A 19,273-nucleotide genomic window follows, 5' to 3' on the forward strand; every position below is an offset into this window, starting at 1 on the left:
CTCGGCCGGATGCTTTTTGTGGGTTTGCTCTCTTGAAGGCTGCTCGCACATTGGCCTCAGACTGAAATCGTAGGATGATCGGGGCTGTGGCAATTTGTTATGATACCTCTACATTTTGACAGTCAAAGGTCACTGGCACTGTAAAGTGTTACACTAACAACTACACTATGTTCCCACACTCTGAGAGTTTATGTAAAATCTTGTTAGTTATTCTCCATTAAAGTTTATCCCAATATTTCATTCCTCAGGTAACTTTCTCCCTTGTCCCAATAGCTATCTTCCACAGTATCTCTTTCTTTAATATTCTCTCTCCCTCAACTGGAGCCATCCATCAGAGAGGAGGTACATGACCCTGAAGAGCTACACTCAATGATTCAGGAATGGCTTCTACCCTTCCACCATCAAACTTCAATGCTCCATGAACACTACCTTGTTATTTTTTTTGTATTTTGTCTATTTAATAGAATTTTCTATTTTACTGCCAAACAAATTTCAAGTCGTTTAAATCAGTGATAATAAATTTGATTCTGATTCTCCCAACAGTCTCCTCTACCCTAGTGATGTTCTCCTTCAATAAAGTTCCAGTAACCTCCTCTCTCCAATAACCCTAAGTATAACATTACCCCTTAGTTACTTTCCCTTTCCCTCTCTCACTTTCAATTAACATTTCCTTGCACTCTTTCCTATAACTCTTTCTTTCATGTTTTCCACGTTTCTCTCTCCAATAATTGCTTGTTTCCAATCACTTTCTTTCCTCCCTTTCCAGTAAATGTCTCATCCTTTCCAATACTTCTCCTTTCAACAGCTCTCCCTTTCCAATTTTCTCACATTCAAAACATAGAACATGACACCACAGTTCAGGTTTAATTGTCATTCAGCCATTTGAATACCCATGAATACATCCAAACAAAATGGTATTCCTACGATGCTGAGCTGCAAAACACAGTATTAACAATCAAACACAGCACAAGCCACATATATGATAACAGTAAACATGCAGACACACAAAAAATATACTGCAGCCCAGGTCTCTGAGTGACATGTCCTGTAGGTTGATGCTACATGGATGCTGTTGGCAAAAATAAGCACGCAGTCCATAGATGAACGCAATCCAGTTAATCCTCCGAGCAAACACCAGAGAGCAGCACCGATGGGAGAGGACAGCCCCCATCCCAGCCTGGGTGCTGCACCATACTGCCTCCTCTCTTGGGCAGCAGCAACAGGTAAGCCCGCGATATGAGGCCTAGTCCATGCTACAAATGAGGCCATGCAGCTCCCCTGCTGTCGGTCTTTCCAATAAACCAGTGAATTGGACGCAGGATCAAGGATCAACTTTATTGATCATGTACATATATTGGGAATTTGTTGTGGTGTATTGGCACAACATGCAACAAAATGCAACATTCAACAATTATCAAGAAAAAATAGTTACAAAAATGAAGCTAGAGGTTAAAATACAGATATGGAATAAAATGTTTATAATAAAATATGCATGTTTACAATATAAACCACCTCTTTGGCCCACAATGTTCTGCTGACCTTATAAACTTCTCTGAGATCAATCTAACATTTCCCTCCCCCAAAGCCTTCCACTTTTCAATCATCAATATACATGTCTAAGGGTGTCTTAAACATTCATAATGCATTGCCTCAACCACCACCCCTGGCATTGCATTCCATTAACACATCACTCTCTGTGCAAAAACTTACCTCTGACATCCCCCTATACTTTCCTCAGATCACCTTAACCCCTCGTATTAGTCACCTCTGCCCTGAGGAAAAGCCTTGGGCTATCCATTCAGTCTGTGCCTTTTAGCAACTTGTCACTTTTATCATCCTCCTTCATTCCAAGGAGAAAAGCCCTTGCCACTTAATGTACCCAGCAACTCTGTCCTCCTGCGCACTTCCAATTTTCCTCTATTTCCTATGATTCTTATGCCCTCCTTACACTATTTTTCCACCTCCCATTATCTTTGCAACTGTCTCTAACCAAAAACCTTGCTTTCTTCCTAATAGCCCTCTTGCTCCTTTCAACAACTTTCTTTCTTACATCCTCTCCAATAACACATTAATTTCTTTTGGCAAGTACTTTGATCTTCCCAACAACATTCTCATTTTCCAATAATTCTAACACCTGTACTCTTTCAGGCAATTCTCTTGTTCTATCCAACATCTTTCTTTTCCAATAATTCTCTCTTAAACAACTTTCACTTTCCAAAACGTTTTCTTTTTCCAATAACTTCAGGGAGTTGATTGGGAATGTGGGGAGAATTAACTCAGCTAAGGCAGGATTAGTATAGATTGTTGGCCGATGGTTAGCATGGATCCGCTGGGCCAAATGGCCTGCTTCTGTGCCGTACCACTCTTCGCATCTCCCTTTCCTCTCATGATATTCCTTCTTTCTTCAATGACGTTATCGCAATAATCCCATCTCTTCTTCTCAACACACTCCCTACCTCTACCACCAACTCTTACCTCCCTCCCTCCCTGACGGCCATCACTTCCCGCCCGAAAACCAACCGTCGCCCACGCGGCGGGTTCCCGCCCTCGCCCTCAGACCACGCTCACCGCGTCACGGCCCAATCACGTGACTCGGCCACACACTGGCCCGCCCTGGGCAGTTTGGCCCCGCCCACTGGTCGATATCGGTCTCCCGCCCTCTCCCTTCCCACTCCCCCCTCGGCGCTGGCTGCGTAATGACGTCGACAACCGTCCGTCTGTCCGTCCAGGGCGGAGGGAGGTCGCGGAGATGTCCGGAGATGGCGGATGGCGCGGAGTTGAAGGTTGGCAATTAGCGGCGGTGCGGCTGGGATCGAGGGGGTGGGCGTGGTGAGCTCTGACCGTGCGAGGGTCCGGAGAGGAGGCGGCGCCTGTTCCGACCTGGCGCCCTGGGGAGCGGGCTCGGGGGAAGGCTGACAGCCGTCCTTCCCCTGCGGATAGGCCCCGGGCGGCTGGGTGAGGGAAGGAGGTGGGATGGGCCGGGAGGGGCGGGTTGCCAGTAAGCTGAGGGAGTGGGGTGGCTGGGATGTTGAGGAGTGGCGATAGAGGCGAAAGGGCAGGGTGTGAGGAGGCGTGACGAGTGGAATCTGCTAGAAAGATCGGGAAAATGGGTGCTAAAGAGACTTAAGGATGTTGTAGGATATGTTGCATAGGGAAGGCGGATGGTGGATGAGGGAAAGGGGTAGTAGTGAGGAAGGAGGACGATGCCTGCGGAGGATGAGGTGCGCGGGAGAAAAGTTAACAGGGTGTGTGAGGGGAGGGACTCTCGAGGGGAAGGGGTGGTAGAAGGAAGGTTGCTGATAGGGGTGAGAGGCATGAGGTGAGTTGTCAGGGGGAAGAACGGGATGTGAAGAGAGGGGGGTGATGCAGGTGAGTGGAGGAGAGGTTACACGCATCAAAGGTGCTGGTGAACGCAGCAGGCCAGGCAGCATCTCTAGGAAGAGGTACAGTCGACGTTTCGGACTGAGACCCTTCGGCAGGACTAACTTAAGGAAGAGCTAGTAAGAGATTTGAAAGGGGGAGGTTGTCAGGTGGGCGAGGGTGAGTGGTGGGTCAACTGACTGCACTTGGGGTGTTGCAGGAAAGGGTGTGGGAGGGGAGGGAGTGTCGGTAGGGAAAGGGGCACGAAGGAAGGGCTGCCAGTTGGGAAGGTGGGGGGAAGGAGCACAAAGGGAGGGGTGTCAAGGGGTTGAGGGGAGAGTGCTGGGACGAGAGATGTTAGAGGGAAGGTGTGCGAGTGTAAGGGGTGTTAGATGAGGAAATTAATTTGGGGGGGGGATGGGAAGAAAGGGTGCCTGAGGAGAAATAATATGCATGAAGGAAGGTTTGTCAGGTGAGGAAAGGGGCACATGACTGGAGGGGTTGTCAGTGAGGGCAAGGGGCCAAGAATAGGGGGTGCCAGTGGAGGATGAACTCTTAAGTGTTTTGTGTTAGTCTTCACCGTGGAATACACCAGCAGAATGCCAGAAATTGAAGAGTGTTGGGGGGGGGGTGCAAAAGTGAGTGCAGTTGCTACAACTAAGAAGGTGCTTGGGGAGAAGAACAGTCTGATGGGTCACCTGGACCAAATGGGCTGCATCTCAGGGTTCTGAAAGGAGCTAGCTGAAGAGATTTTCGAGGCCTTAATAATGATCTTTTAGTAATCAATGGATTCTGGAATGGTTCTGGAGGATTGGAAGATTTTAAGACCACTTTTTAAGAAGGGAGGGAGTTAAAGCCAGGAAATTATAAGCCTGTTTATCTGGATTCTGGACATGTCAACTGTCCATAGAATGTAGGAGCATAATTAGGCCATTTAGCTCATTGAATCTGCTCCACCATTTGAGAATGGCTGCCTTGTTTTCCCCCTCAACCCCATTCTCCTGACTTCTCCCCATGACCTTTGACAGCCTTACTTATCAAGTACCTATCAACCTCCACTTTAATATATCCAATGGCTTGACCTCCACAGCCATCTGTGGCAATGAATTCCACTAATTCAGCACTCTCTGGCTAAAGAAGTTCCATCTTTTGACTGTTCTAAAGGGACATCTTATAGTCTGAGGCTGTGCCCGCTGGTTCTAGACTCCCCAACTACAGAAACATCCTCTCCATATCCACACTATCTAGCTAAGCCTTTCAATATTCAATAGGTTTCAAACAGATTCCGCACCCCCCCCACATTCTTCTGAATTCCAGTGAGTGTAGGCCCAGAGCCATTTAATGTTCCTTATGTTAACTCTTTCATACCCAGGATAATTCTCATAAAACTACTCACAAGTGTGGTCGCATTACGTCCTTTTATATTCTAACCCTCTTGAAATGAATGGTAACATTGCATTTTCCTCCTTTACCACCGACTCAACCTTTAAGAATTAACCTTTAGGAAATCCTACACAAGGATTCCCAAGTCCATTTGCACCTCTGATTTTTGAATTTGCTGCCCACTTAGTAAACAGTTTATGCCTTTATACCTTCTACCAAAGTGCATGACCATATACTTCCTTACACTATATTCCATCTGCCAGTTCTTTGTCCATTCTCCTAACCTGTACAAGTCTTTCTGCAGACTACCTGCTTCCTCAATACTACCTACTCCACCATGTATCTTTTTATCATCTGCAAACTTGGCCACAAAGCCAAGTCATTCAAATCATTGACCATATAACATGAAAAGAAATGAACACCGTCCCATGCAAAACTCCACTAGTCACCAGCGGGCAAGAAAAGGCCCTCTTTATTCACAGGCTTTGCCTCCTGCCAGTCAACCATCTATGCATGGTAGTATCCTTCCTGTAATACTATGGGCTCTTATCTTATTAAGCAGCCTCATGTGTGGCACTTTATCAAAGGCCTTCTGAAAATACAAGTGTACAAATCCACTGATTCTCCTTTGTCTATATAGCCTATTATTTCCTCAATTTCAGGCAAGACTTCCCCTTGAGGAAACCATGCTGACTTTAGCTCATTTTATCATGTGCCTCCAAGTACCCTGAAACCTCATCCTTAACTATATACTCCAACATCTTGCCAATCACTGAAATCAGGCTAACTAACCTATAATTTCTTGTCTGAAAGAACGGAGTGACATTTGTGATCTTCCAGTCCTCTGGAGCGATTCCAAAATCTAGTGATTCTTGAAAGATTGCCACTAATGCCTCGCAAAACTGCCCACAGTATTTCACTCAGCAATGGTATTTGGTTTCATTGACTCTCATTGGAAGTGGTCAGTATTTAGTATTTGTGGAGGGTGTTTTTCACGCCACATATCAGGTAATGTTCCTAACACCTAAGCCTGGGTCTCTTGGTGAGCGTCCATGAACTGTTTACTGAGTATTTGTGAGGGGTCCACTGTAAAATATGACCTTCAACCTTCCTCCTTACAGCACATGGTTATGAGTTTTAGGGTGTCAGAGCTGCAGGTACTTCTGGGTTTCTCCGGCCGGAACAAGAGTGGCCGGAAGCACGAGCTGCTGACCAAAGTGCTGCACATGCTGAAGACGGGCTGCAGTCCTGCGGTACAGATGAAAATCAAAGACCTGTACAGACGACGTTTCCACCGCAAGAGCCACGCTACCATGGAGCTCCCTCTGCTGCCCGTCCCGACCAGCGTGGGGCTGCCGCAGTCCAGCACGGCGCTGGCTCTGAGCAGCCCCTCTCAGCTTCACTATAGTGCCTCTGCTGCCTCAGCCCTGCTGTCGCCGCTACTGTCCCCCCTGGGCATGCTGGCCCCCAAGCGTGAGGTGGACCTGCAGCATTTGTCACCGCCGGTGCACCCTGATGTCAAGATGAGGAGGCTGCCCTTCTATGATGTCTATGACGAGCTGACTAAACCGACCACACTGGGTGAGAATGAATTGCCCCTCCAGTTTCGTTGACTTTGTCCTGCCATGGGAAAACTGTCTTCCGCCTTCTCTTCTTACTTCCTTGTTGGGTGGTGGGGCCTTGGTGGTAAGAGGGTGTCAGAATCAGATTCAGATTTATTTATCACGTGTACATCAAAATAATACACTCAATGGATAGGTTGGGTGAGTGGGCAAACTCATGGCAGATGCAATTTAATGTGGATAAATGTGAAGTTATCCACTTTGGTGGCAAAAATAGGAAAACAGATTATTATCTGAATGGTGGCTGATTAGGAAAAGGGGAGGTGCAACGAGACCTGGGTGTCATTATACACCAGTCATTGAAAGTGGGCATGCAGGTACAGCAGGTGGTGAAAAAGGCGAATGGTATGCTGGCATTTATAGTGAGAGGATTCGAGTACAGGAGCAGGGAGGTACTACTGCAGTTGTACAAGGCCTTGGTGAGACCACACCTGGAGTATTGTGTGCAGTTTTGGTCCCCTATTCTGAGGAAAGACATCTTTGCCATAGAGGGAGTACAAAGAAGGTTCACCAGATTGATTCCTGGGATGGCAGGACTTTCATATGAAGAAAGACTGGATGAACTGGGCTTGTACTCGTTGGAATTTAGAAGATTGAGGGGGGATCTGATTGAAACGTATAAGATCCTAAAGGGATTGGACAGGCTAGATGCAGGAAGATTGTTCCCGATGTTGGGGAAGTCCAGAACGAGGGGTCACAGTTTGAGGATAGAGGGGAAGCCTTTTCGGACCGAGATTAGGAAAAACTTCTTCACACAGAGAGTGGTGAATCTGTGGAATTCTCTGCCACAGCAAACTGTTGAGGCCAGTTCATTGGCTATGTTTAAGAGGGAGTTAGATATGGCCCTTGTGGCTACAGGGGTCAGGGGATATGGAGGGAAGGCTGGGGCGGGGTTCTGAGTTGGATGATCAGCCATGATCATAATAAATGGCGGTGCAGGCTCGAAGGGCCGAATGGCCTACTCCTGCACCTATTTTCAATGTTTCTATGTAAATGGCCACTACTTTCTCTACCTAATAGTGGCTGCTGGGTGTATGTTCATGATCTTCTGCTGCTGTAGCCCATCCACTTCAAGATTTGTTGTGTTGTATGTTCAGAGATGGTCTTCTGCCCACTACTGCTGTAATGCATGGCTATTTGAGTTACTGTTGCCTTCCTGTCAACTTGAACTAGTCTGGCCATTCTTTTCTGACTTTTGTCATTAAGAAGGCGTTTTTACCCACAGAACTGCGACTCTCTTGATTTTTGTAGTTTTCCGCATCATTCCCTAAAGTCTAGAGACTGTTGTGTGTGAAAATCCCAGGAGATCAGTTTCTGAGATACTCAAACCACCCCATCTGGCACCAGCAATCTTTTCATAGTCAAAGGCACTTAGATCATATTTCTTCCTCATTCTGATGTTTGGTCTGAACAACAAATGAACCTCTTGACCATGTCTGCATGCTTTTATACTTTAATTTGCTGCCACATGATTGGTTGATTAGATATTTGAATTTACAATCTGGTGTACCTAATAAAGTGGTCACTGAGTGTACAGTGAAATGCACTGTTTAGTTAAAGAACCAACACAACCTAAAGATGTACTGGGGGCAGCCTGCAAATGTTGCCACGTGTTCCAGTGCCAACATAGAATGTCGGCAGTATTCAGCAAAACAACACAAGCAGCAGCAATATACAAAGCATCAACAGCCAAATAAGCTCCTTTTTCTTGTGTGTGTGCACAAACAGACACAGCCACACCCTACCTTCAACCCTAGGACATGCTACTACCGGGCTTCTAGGCCTCCGGGTTGGACAGATAATGGTTCAGCGCAGAGCAGATGGGCCAAAGGGTCTGTTTTTGTGCTGTAATGTTCTGTTCTATAACTGCTCTACCCCAGGACTCGCTGATCACAGGACTTTGACCCGTATTTCAGTGCAGCTGGGTAGTAGGGCTGGTTGCTGCAGAGTGGGGGAAGTCCCCTTTGCCCCAGTGTGGGCTGTGTGCCGTAGTGCGGGTAAGGATTCTCGGTATCACAGGGTTGGAGAGTTCACAGCTGATGATTTGGTTCTGTGGTGTGAGTCAGATCAGATGTGGTCTGCATGCTGAGAAGGCCGCCCTACTATCTAAGAGCCACACTCCATTTGATTCAACATGGAAATGGGGCCTTCAGTCCAGCTCATGCATGCTGATCCATTTGCCTCTGTTTGGCTTATACCCCTCTGATGCTAGTAGAGGATTTTCCCTTCCGCCATCAGATTTTTGAACAGTCCGTCAACACCATCTTACTAATTGCTCTCTTTTTGCGCTTTAAAAAAATCCTGTTGTAACTTGTTATTGCTGCTACAAAACAATAAATTTCACATCAGTGATAATAAACCTGATTCTGATCTGAAAAGGTGACCTGACCAGGGCTGACCAAATGCTTTGAGTTCTCTCTTTGTCAGGAATTGGAAGGCAGGGCTTCTGTGGAATCAAAATGCAAGAGCAGTGGGAAGTGTTATGGAAGTCAGTGGCTCATTGTCTGCGAGGCCCGGTGGTAGCCTGTCTTGGGGTTGGAGGTCTGTGTGCGCTACGGGGAGAGTTTGTGAATACTTAAGTCTCTGCTTTCTTTACAGCCTCAAATACTGGGCAGCGGTTTGAGGAGGCTGTTGTTACTTTTGCATTAACTCCACAGCAGGTTGAGCAGATCTGCTCATCCAGGTGAGACTTCAAGTTTATTGTCATTCAGCCATACATGTATTTATGTATATAATTCTCTAGGGCCAAGGTGCAAAACACATAGTCACCCACTGTCACAAAATAATATTAGCACAGTTCCCTGAAGATTGACAGGGTGACAAAGTATAAGGCGAATGTTTATGTAAGACAGTATAATATTACTGGCACCATTATAATAAAACAAACATGTATAAGTACGTGAAACAGCAGCAATAAAATACAAAAAAAGTGACCAGTGCCACATGAGAATGTGTCTTGAGTTGTTTTTTTGCGGGGGGAGGGTGCATGTTGCTTTAACATCTGATAATTTACCAGAAGATGACTTGGTCAGAGTCGGAGAACTGTTAAGTGTTTCCAGATTGGCAGAATAGGGGGTCATACGAGTACATTGGGTCAAATGGTGTACTTCATTGACATGTGTAGTGAAACTTGTTTTGTAGCTTACAGTGTAATTTTAAAATACTATGTAACAAATTAGATAAATGGTGCAATAGACAAATAAAGTTTAAAAAGTTGAATAGTAAATGGAATAGCTGGCTGTAAGGATGACTGATTCTGAATACATTAATTACCTCGATGTATAGTTAGAATGAAACTTTGCCACAGCATCTGTGGACTTCGATTATGAATACCATTTAAGATCACTGCATCAGCTTTCTTAGTGAAGAGATTGATTTTAACAAATCTTGCTTTTTTTTTTCAGAGACCTGTTGCTTGGGGCTAAAGGTGATCACACAGTACAGGTACAGCTAAGGTAAGTGAGTGACTGCTGCCATGCTATGAGCACAGCATTGCCATTCACAGAGTAGAGGTGGTTTTATTAGATAGTCCAAGAGGACCACGGCCTTGCAGAATTTGGAGGCTTGTGTGCCTTAGTTACCCGGAGAGCTATGTTGGCTGGAATCAGGACCTTGGGCTTTGGCTCTTGGTAGGGTCACCCTTGCCAAACAGGTGAAAGGATAGAGGCCAGACTAGGTGGCCCACTGGTCCTCCAGGTTTGGGTGGTTCATCTCAGGGCTAACAACCCTGATTGGTCAAAATAAAATTGTTTTGGAAACAGCAATGAAGAATCCTTCTATAACTATGTACAACAGAGATTATGGACCTTCATTACTGCCCTATCTGCCAGCAGCATAATGGGCAGTAATTAATTGAGTCAAGCAGTATGGGATTAGGCCCTTCAGTCCATCAGGTCCATGTTGACCAGGATAACCATTCAAGCTAGTTTAGGATAATGCTTTACAGCACCGGCGGTTAGGGTTCAATTCCTGCTGCTGTCGATAAGAAGTTTGTATGTTCTCTCCATGACCACATGGGTTTACTCCGGGGACTCCAATTTCCTCCCACATTTTAAAGAAGTACAGGTTAGGGTTAGTAAGATGTGAGCATTCAGTGTTGGTGCCAGAAACGTGGCAATATTTGTTGACTGCTATTCCAGCACGCCCTTGATCAGTGTTGGTTGTTGATTCAAACGATGTATTCTGCTGTGTTTTGATGTTTTGGTGTACATGTGGCAAATAAAGCTAAATTTTTATTTATGTCCTATTCTAAAACACTGCCCAACAGTGTTTTAAAAGTTGTTATTGTACCTGCCTGTATCAATCTGGCAGCACATTCATACCACCTTCTGCTTTTTGTTTTAAAAAAAGTTGTCCCTCAAGTTCCTTTTAAAATCTCCCTTTTCATCTTAAATTTGTGCACTCAGCTTCTTGATATTCCAGCCCTGAGAAAAATACCATGCATTCACCCTATCTATGCACCTCTATAAGAGGACCTTTCAGATGCCTGTGCTCCAAGGGAGTAATGCCCTAGCATATCCAACTGCTCCCCGTAACTCAGACACTCGAGTCCTTGTAACATAAATTTCCTCTGCGTTATTTCCAGTTTATTAAAAGAATTAGAATCAGTTTATTAGCGCATGCACTTAGTGGTCATTTTATTAGGTACACCTGTACTCTTCGCTAATGCAAATACCTAATCAGCCAATCATGTGGCAGCAACCCAATGCATAAGAGCATTCAGACATTGTCAAAGGTTCAGTTGTTGTTCAGACCAAATATCAGAATGGGGAAGAAATATGATCTAAGTGACTTTGACCATGGAATGATTGTTCATGCCATACGGGGTGGTTTGAGTATCTCAGATAATGCTAATCTCCTGGGATTTTCACACAAATCTGAGTTTACAGAGAATGGTGCGAAAAACAAAAAAAAAAAAATCCAGTGAGCAGCAGTTCTGTGGGTGAAAATGCCTTGTTAATGAGAAGGGTCAGAGGAGACTGGTCAGACTGGTTCAATCTAACAGGGAGGTGACAGTAACTCAAATAACCATGTGTAACAATAGTGGTGTGATGAAGAGCATCTCTGAATGTACAACATGTCGAGTCTTGAAGGGGATGGTCTGCAGAAGTAGAGGACTACATTGGGTTCCACTCCTGTACTGAATCAAATGGCCATGAGTATATGTCATGTTGTGAAATTAGTTTTGTGGCAGCAAGACATAATTGAACTACATTGAATGTTTTTCTTCAAAGGTTCTGCTTGTGTGAGACCAGCTGCCCACAGGAAGATTATTTCCCTCCCAATTTATTTGTGAAAGTCAATGGGAAGCTGTGTCCTTTACCGGTAAGTGCTTGGCCTCCTTGTTCTGTGTGGTTGATCCTGGTCCACAGTACTCCCTGTCCTTATTTGAAGTCCTCTATTGGTCACAGTCAACCATGGATGTTGCGTCCCAGCTGTCTTTGTATATGCAAGCCAGGGTAGTACGATATGAAGAGCGAACTGTTGTCCGTGCAGTAGGCTCCCCCTCTCCACACATCTGATTAATCCAGTGCAGTTTGGAACTTGCCAGTTGGTGTTGAACTTGACGTAGAAGTGATGTTCATTTCAACCCTCTAAGTTGTATGGCATGGTAGCATTGCGGTTAGCACAATCACTTTGTAGCGCCCAGCAATCACCAATCGGAGTTCAATTCCCACTGCTGTCTGTGGGGAGTTTGTACATTCTCCCTGTGACCACATGGATATCCTTTGGGTGCTCTTTTTTTTTCCCCTCACATTCCAAAGACCTACAGGTTAGAGTTATTGAATTATGGACATGCTATCAGAAGCATGATGAAAGCTACGGCTGCCCCCAGCGTATTCACAGATTGTGGTATTAACACAAAACAACGTTTTTCATGACCTGTTTTGATGTACATGTGACGAATAAAGCTAATCTGGGGCCTATTCTGGTTAGTTGTGGGTGACCAGTGATGCAAACACAAAACTCAGCGAATGCACAAAGTTACCGAATGTAAAACAGAATAAGACAACATAGAGTAGACAAAGGTGAATTGTCATGTCTGGAACTGCATAGTATAACTGGAGTATAATTGGAACAGAACACAGTAGTGTCTGGTATAAAACTGAAAATGGAACTGGATATCGGATCAGCTTTGCCCATAATCCCTGAGGCTAACTACAACAGACTATTTTCTAAGATACCATTAGAGAAGACCTCAGTATGCTAAAGACCTACACAGGTGATAACGTGTCTCCCAATGGCAAATTGAAATTAATTTAACGTATGGAGGCCAAACACAACTGTTATAGCTTTATGTATTCAAAGGTGGAGGACCAACACTTTTCGGACGTGAATGGTTGAGGAAAAATCCAACTAGACTGGGACTCAATCAAAGCTGTCAGTGTGGCATCAACAGGCAATTGGAACCCAAATGGTAGCACTAACCAGAGGCTGTCACAGCTGCTTAATGCTAATCAGAAGGTATTTGAGAAAAGAATAGATAAACAGATTGAAGACTTGGCCAAAAGCTGTTCGGGAAGCCGAAAAGTTCAAAGTGCACTATTATACCCATGGGAGTGGCCATCTTCACCATGGCAATGAGTACATACTGACTTTGCAGGGCTATTCATGGACTCGATGTTCCTGATTGCTGTGGATGGTCATTCGAAGTGGTCGGAGGTTATACCAATGAAGTCAACCCCATCAGTAATGACTGTTTTCGCTCTGAGGACTCTTTTCCAGAAATGGCTTACCAGAACAAATTGTGAGTGACAACAGATTACAATACACATCGGAAGAGTTCAGATATTCATGAAGAAATTTGGCATCAAGCATTTCAAATCAGCTTCTCACCACCCAGCAAAGAATGGATTAGCTGACAGGTTTATCCAAACATTCAAGATGTGCATTAAAGCGATGGACAAGGAGAACATTTCTCTACAGCACAAGATGGACAACTTCCTTTGTGTATCAGAACTCTGTTCATGCAATGGCAAATTAAATACTTGCAATGCTGTTCATGAGCAGGAATCTGAGATCTCACATAGACCTCCTGAAACTAGATCTACAGAGGGAAGTGCAGAATAAACAGTTCAGTTAGTTGCCAAGTGAAGCAGCAAGAAATTTCGAGATTAGCCAGGAAGTCCTAGCGTGTAAATACTGAGAAGACAAGTGGATACCCAGTATGAGAACTAGACCACTGATGTACACAGTGGACGTTGGAGATCAGACGCGGAGACATTATATACTGGATGCTCAACTGGAGAACACACCTTAGGTGATTGCATCCAACAAGACGGACACATTACAGTCACCAGGTTTGCCCCTCAATGACGATCATGTCACTACCAGAAATGTGACACTGGAAAATGAGAGCATTCTCTTAGACAAGACACCCGCCAAACCTGATGCCACTCCACAGGTCCAGAGGTGCTATCCTGGAAAAAAAAACAAAAGATTGAACCCTTAGAACAGTGAAGTTAGTTATGGACTGTTATTGTGAAAGCATTGTTATTTGGAATATGGGTTTATGAAAGGGAAATTGAATGTTTTGTACATATACAGTTTTATGTTGCATTAATCTAAAGGGATAATGTATTGATCTATTTCTTTTAGAGTAATGACCCCCCCCAGCACTAGATATTGATTTGTTACCTCCCCCTCCCCCTTCCCCATACACCAGTTAAAGCCACTGCTTTTATTTCATTGATATGTAGTTGTGCACAGGCACAACTACCTCGTACGTCTTTGGAACGTAGGAGGGAAACTGTAGCAGCCTGAGGAAACCCACGTGGTCATGGAGGGAATGTACAAACTCTTTACACACAACGGCGGGAATTGAACCGGTGCTGTAATAGCATTCTGCTGACTGTTAAGATACTTTGACATGTACGTTGTCGCGTGTCCAGCAACAATGGATATGAAATTGAGTCAGGCTATATAAACAAACAATGATATTTATTAACCTCTGCCCAAAACATAGAAAAGAAAAAAAACTAGCTTAACTGGAAGTTAACTGTTATGCGGCCATCTCGAACAAACAGTCAAACTTAGAAATAGTTCTTAATGAGTCTTAAAGTAGTAAGTTGAAAAGTCCAAGAGATTTTTTACAGTCTTTAAGGGGAGACTTTACTGCAGCAACCATCCCTCTGAAGAAAATGATGAATCTGCCGATCACGGTCGAGCGATGCCTTGTTGAAGCAATCACGAAGAAATAAAGGAACTGACCTTTGGGCTGGAGGGTGGACACTGCACAAGCCGTCCTAACTCAAACGTGCCTTCCACAATTTCCCGGACAATTCAGATTCCAAACAGTTGATCACTTCCAAAACACTGAACATCATTAACTTTACTCGATCATTTGTTCCCGTACTTTGGTAAGGTCTTCACTCTCCAATACTAGACTGTAAAGGAAAACAAAGGGCAGTGATTGGCGAAACTGCCGGCAACAACGTGTTTGCACCTTAAAATAGAAAGTAGAACTGCGTCAAACTTTGGCGGGCTTCCTTAAATACTGTAGGGAACATGCCATCACGTGACATAACATCACCCCACGGTCATGAGACCATTACATCATCCCACTGTCCCGTGATCAAACTGTGGGTGTGTCACAACGTGGATAGGAAAAGTTCAGAGGGATGGGGGCAAAATGTAGGCAAATGACACTAGCTTGGATGGGCATCTTGGTAGGCACAGGCCAGTTGGTCTGAAGGGCCTGTTTTGTGCAGTATGACTATAACTCCATGATTTTTAGTTACTTTATTTAGAGATACAGCACAGTAACAGGCCCCTCCGGCCCAAAGGACCCACACTGACCAATTACACCCGTGCTACATTGTACATATTGGAATGTGGGAGGAAACTGAAGACCCACATGGTCACGGGGAAAATGTACAAACTTCTTGCAGACAGCGGTGGAATTGAACCTGGTCGCTTGTGCTGTAAGCATTACGCTAACTACTACACTACCTAAGGATTTCACTTGGTTACATTTACATCATGGATAGCTCACGTTTTATATCCTCTATTAGAAGCAGCGTAAGTTTAAGTTTATTGTCATTCAACCAGACATGTATACTGCCAAACAAAACAATGTTCCACCGGATCAAAGTGCACAAAACAGTACATATAATTCACACAAACAACACATCAAGTAATATTACCATAAATAAATTAACAAATAATTAGGTACATTTATAACACAGGTTAAAAAGTAAGCAGTATAAACGGGTTCACTGTGAGCAGCATCCAGGAAAAGGTTTGCGTCTGGGCTGCTCTTTGAGTCTGCTGAGTGCATGAGACAGAGAATAGAGTACAACGTGCTTTCATTTGGATCATAGTTAGTCACTGAAAGTGGAACCTGCTCCTTGGACAGTGTGTCTGTCTTTACATTTTAACCATTAATTCCACAACAGGGCTACCTCCCTCCAACCAAAAATGGGGTGGAGCCAAAACGACCCAGTCGACCGATCAACATAACCTCGCTGGTTAAGCTCACGGCAACCGTCCCCAATATGATCACAGTGAATTGGTCCTCTGAGTATGGCAGGGTGAGTCTTAGCTTGAATGGGCTGACAGCTGTCCTTGCCCAGTATTGGCTTTGAGTTCAGGGAAGACTTGGTGGCTCCCATTGGATAACCTTTTCCTTCTTTCTCTCCCCCCCCCCCCCCACCGTGTTTCATTGAGCAGAACTATTCCGTGTCTGTGTATCTGGTCAAGCAGCTGACATCAGCCACACTGTTGCAAAGGCTGCGAGCCAAGGGGATTCGGAATCCGGACCACTCGAGGGCCTTGAGTAAGTGGATAGGGAGAGGGCGAGTTGGAGTTGGGCAGGAGTGGCATGGGAAAGGGATGCATGGGTGTCTTACAGTTCTGGCAAACTTGGGTTTGATCCTGTCCTCCAGCTGTCCTTTGTGCAGAGTTTGCACATTCTCCCTACAGATTCCTGGGTTTCCCTTTGGTGATCTGGTTACCTCCCACATCCAACAATGGTAGGTGAATGACAAGAGTCAAGGGGAAGAGTTAATGGACATGTGAAGGAGAATATGTTAAAGGGCTAATAGGAGGTGGGATTGGAATAGAACTGATTTTATCTTACTTATTTCTGTATTTGTGTTTATTTATTTAGAGATAGAATGTAGAACAGGCCCTTCCGGCCCGTTGAGCCAGCAGCCCACCAATTTAACCCTAACCTAATCAGACGACAATTTACAATGACCATTAACCAACTAACTGGTACATCTTTGAACTGTGGGAGGAAAACTGAGCACCTGGAGGAAACCCACATGCACATGGGAAAGAACATACAAACTTGCTTACTGAGGACACTGGAATTGAACTTTGTTGCCCCAAGTTATAATAACATGGTGCTATGCCAGTATGGTGTTACTCCCCTGAGAACCATCAGATGTATAAAATCATGAGGGGCATAGATACGGTGAATATTCAGTCATTTTCACAGGGTTGTGGGAACCCAGAACTAGAAGATATAGATTTAAGATGAGGTCTAACAGAAACTTTCCCACCCAGAGGGCAGTCCATTTATGGAGGGAGCTACCAGAGGAAGTGGTTGAGGCAGGTAGATTAATGACATTTGGATAGGCACATGTATAGGAAAGGTTTAGAGGGATTTGGCATAAATGAAACTGGCTTAGATGGGCATCTTGGTTGGTATGGATTGTTGGGCTGAAAGATGTTTCCATGTTCTAGGAAGGATGCAATTACACTGGAGGAGATGTAGAGGAAATTCACCAGCATGGTACCTGGGATGGAGAGGTTCTGTTAAAAGTTTGGAGAGGCTGACCTTAACTTCCTTGGAGCAGAAGAAGCTGAGGGAGACTTGATAGAGGTGTAGATAGCTATGAGGGGCAGAGATAGGGGAGACGGTAAGAAATTTTCCCCCACAATAGAGACAGAGTGGAGGTTTAAGGCAAGGGGTGAGAGGGTTTGAGGGTATCGAACAAAATTTATTTCACTTTGAAGGTGGTTGCAATGGGGAATTCTTTGCCTGCAAAGGCAGAGGAGGCAGGGACTTGTACAACATCCAAACAATATGGCATTGTAGCATAGCAGTTTAATCTTCAGTACAAAAAGGTTGAGACGGATACATGGGGCATGTGCAGGCAAATGGGATGAGCATTGATGGGCATGAGCATGCTTGGAGCCTGTTGTTTCCTTGCTGTGTGACTTTATGGACCTGAATGGCATTGTGTCATGATGGTCAAGCAACAGGAGATACAGCTGTAATTTCACAAGTCATTCAGAATTACAACAGACACGTAACTCTTTGGGCTGGGGTTGCATGGCCAGTTAATGCTGTGCCTGTGAGATTACTGCAGTACTAATGATGTTTTCCCACCAAGGCAGCTAGGGATTTAAGTCTGAAATAAAACTGATTTCTGCAGGAAACTAAAACTTCCTTCCAAGAAAGGAAATCTGCTTAACACACAAAATGCTGGAGGAACTCAGCAAATCATGCAGCATCTATGGAAATAAATAAACAGTCGACATTTTGGGCCAAGACGCTTCATCAGAACTAGAATAGAAGGGAGAGATGCCAGAATAAGAAGGTGGGGGAAAGGGGAAGCAAGACAAGCAAGATGGTGACAGGTGAAACTTCCACCTTCTAACTGGGAGGTGATAGGTGGAAAAAGCAAAGGGCTGGAGAAAAAGGAATCGGATGGAGGAGAGTGGACAGTCGGAGAAAGGGAATGAGGAGTGACACCAGGATGAGGTGATAGGCAAGTGAGGAGGAGAGGTAAGAGGCTAGAGTGGGGAATAGAAGAAGAGGGAGGGGAAGGGAAAAATTACTGGAAGGAGAAATCAATGTTGGAGTTGGAGTCTACCCAGACAGAATATGAGGTGTTGTTCCTCCACTCTGAGAGTGGCCTAACCTTGGCAGTAGAGGAGGCCATAGACTGGCATGTCAAAACGGGAATAGGGATAGGAATTAAAATGGTTGGCCTCTGGGGAAATTCTTCTATTTTGCAGATGGAGCAGAGGTGCTCAACAATCTGCGCAACTGACCTGGACCTTTGTATGAGTCTAGACCCTGTACACCCTGGTTGAGTCTTAACAGCCACCTGAAATTCCCCAGCTTGAAGCCAACAATGTACATGCTCTAAAACACAATATTTGTTCTTAAAACAATTCATTTTATTTGCAAACAAAAGAAAACCTGCAGATGCTGGAAATCCAAGCAATATGCACAAAATGCTAGAGGAAGTCAGCAGGCCAGACAGCATCTATGGAAAAAATTACTGTCGATGTTTCAGGCTGAGACCCTTCAGCAGGACTGGAGTAAAAGATGAGGAGTAGATTTAAAAGGTGGGGGAAGAGAGAAAAACAAGGTGATAGGTGAAACTGGGAGGGGGAGGGATGAAATAAAGAGCTGGGAAGTTGATTGGTGAAAGAGATACAGGGTTGGAGAAGGAGGAATCTAATAGGAGAAGACAGAAAGCTGTGGAAGAAAGGAAAAGGGGGAAGGAGCACCAGAGGGAGGCAATGGGCAGATGAGGTGGGGGGGGGAATGGTGGGGGTAGGGGGGAGCATTACTGGAAGTTTGAGAAATCTACATTCATGGCATCAGGTTGGAGGCTACCCAGAAGAAATATAAGGTGGTGTTCCTCCGACCTGAGTGTGGCTTCATTGTGACAAGTAGTGGCGGCCATGGATAGACACATTGGAATGGGAAGTGGAATTAAATTGGGTGGCCACTGGGAGATCGGCTTTTTCTGGTGGACTGAGTGTAGATGGTCTGCGAAGTGGTCTCCCGATCTACATAGGGTCTCACCGATTATATGGGAGGCCATGCTGGGAGCACTGGATACAGTATATGACCCCAGCAGAGTCACAGGTGAAGTGTCGCCTCACCTGGAAGGACTGTTTGGGGTGCTGAATGGTAATGAAGGAGGAGATGTAGGGGC

The 19,273-nt window shown here is 44.9% G+C and overlaps 1 protein-coding gene across 2 annotated transcripts in view; it reads left to right on the forward strand.

The window, feature by feature from the left end:
* The first annotated feature begins 2,690 nt into the window (after nt 1–2,690).
* The window catches only part of LOC134343008 (E3 SUMO-protein ligase PIAS3-like), a 43,581-nt gene continuing 26,998 nt past the window's right edge, over nt 2,691–19,273 (forward strand). The window contains exons 1-7 of one of the 2 annotated variants that reach the window (XM_063041808.1): nt 2,691–2,783; nt 5,865–6,324; nt 8,964–9,048; nt 9,770–9,820; nt 11,600–11,690; nt 15,764–15,898; nt 16,038–16,143. In XM_063041808.1, the coding sequence (XP_062897878.1) occupies nt 2,697–2,783; nt 5,865–6,324; nt 8,964–9,048; nt 9,770–9,820; nt 11,600–11,690; nt 15,764–15,898; nt 16,038–16,143 (1,015 nt within the window). In that variant the 5' untranslated portion in view covers nt 2,691–2,696. The remainder of the gene's footprint in view (nt 2,784–5,864; nt 6,325–8,963; nt 9,049–9,769; nt 9,821–11,599; nt 11,691–15,763; nt 15,899–16,037; nt 16,144–19,273) is intronic. The other variant, XM_063041809.1, reaches the window with a different exon arrangement.

The sequence above is a fragment of the Mobula hypostoma genome, chromosome 2, assembly GCF_963921235.1.
Source record: "Mobula hypostoma chromosome 2, sMobHyp1.1, whole genome shotgun sequence".
Taxonomy (NCBI): Eukaryota; Metazoa; Chordata; class Chondrichthyes; order Myliobatiformes; family Myliobatidae; genus Mobula; species Mobula hypostoma.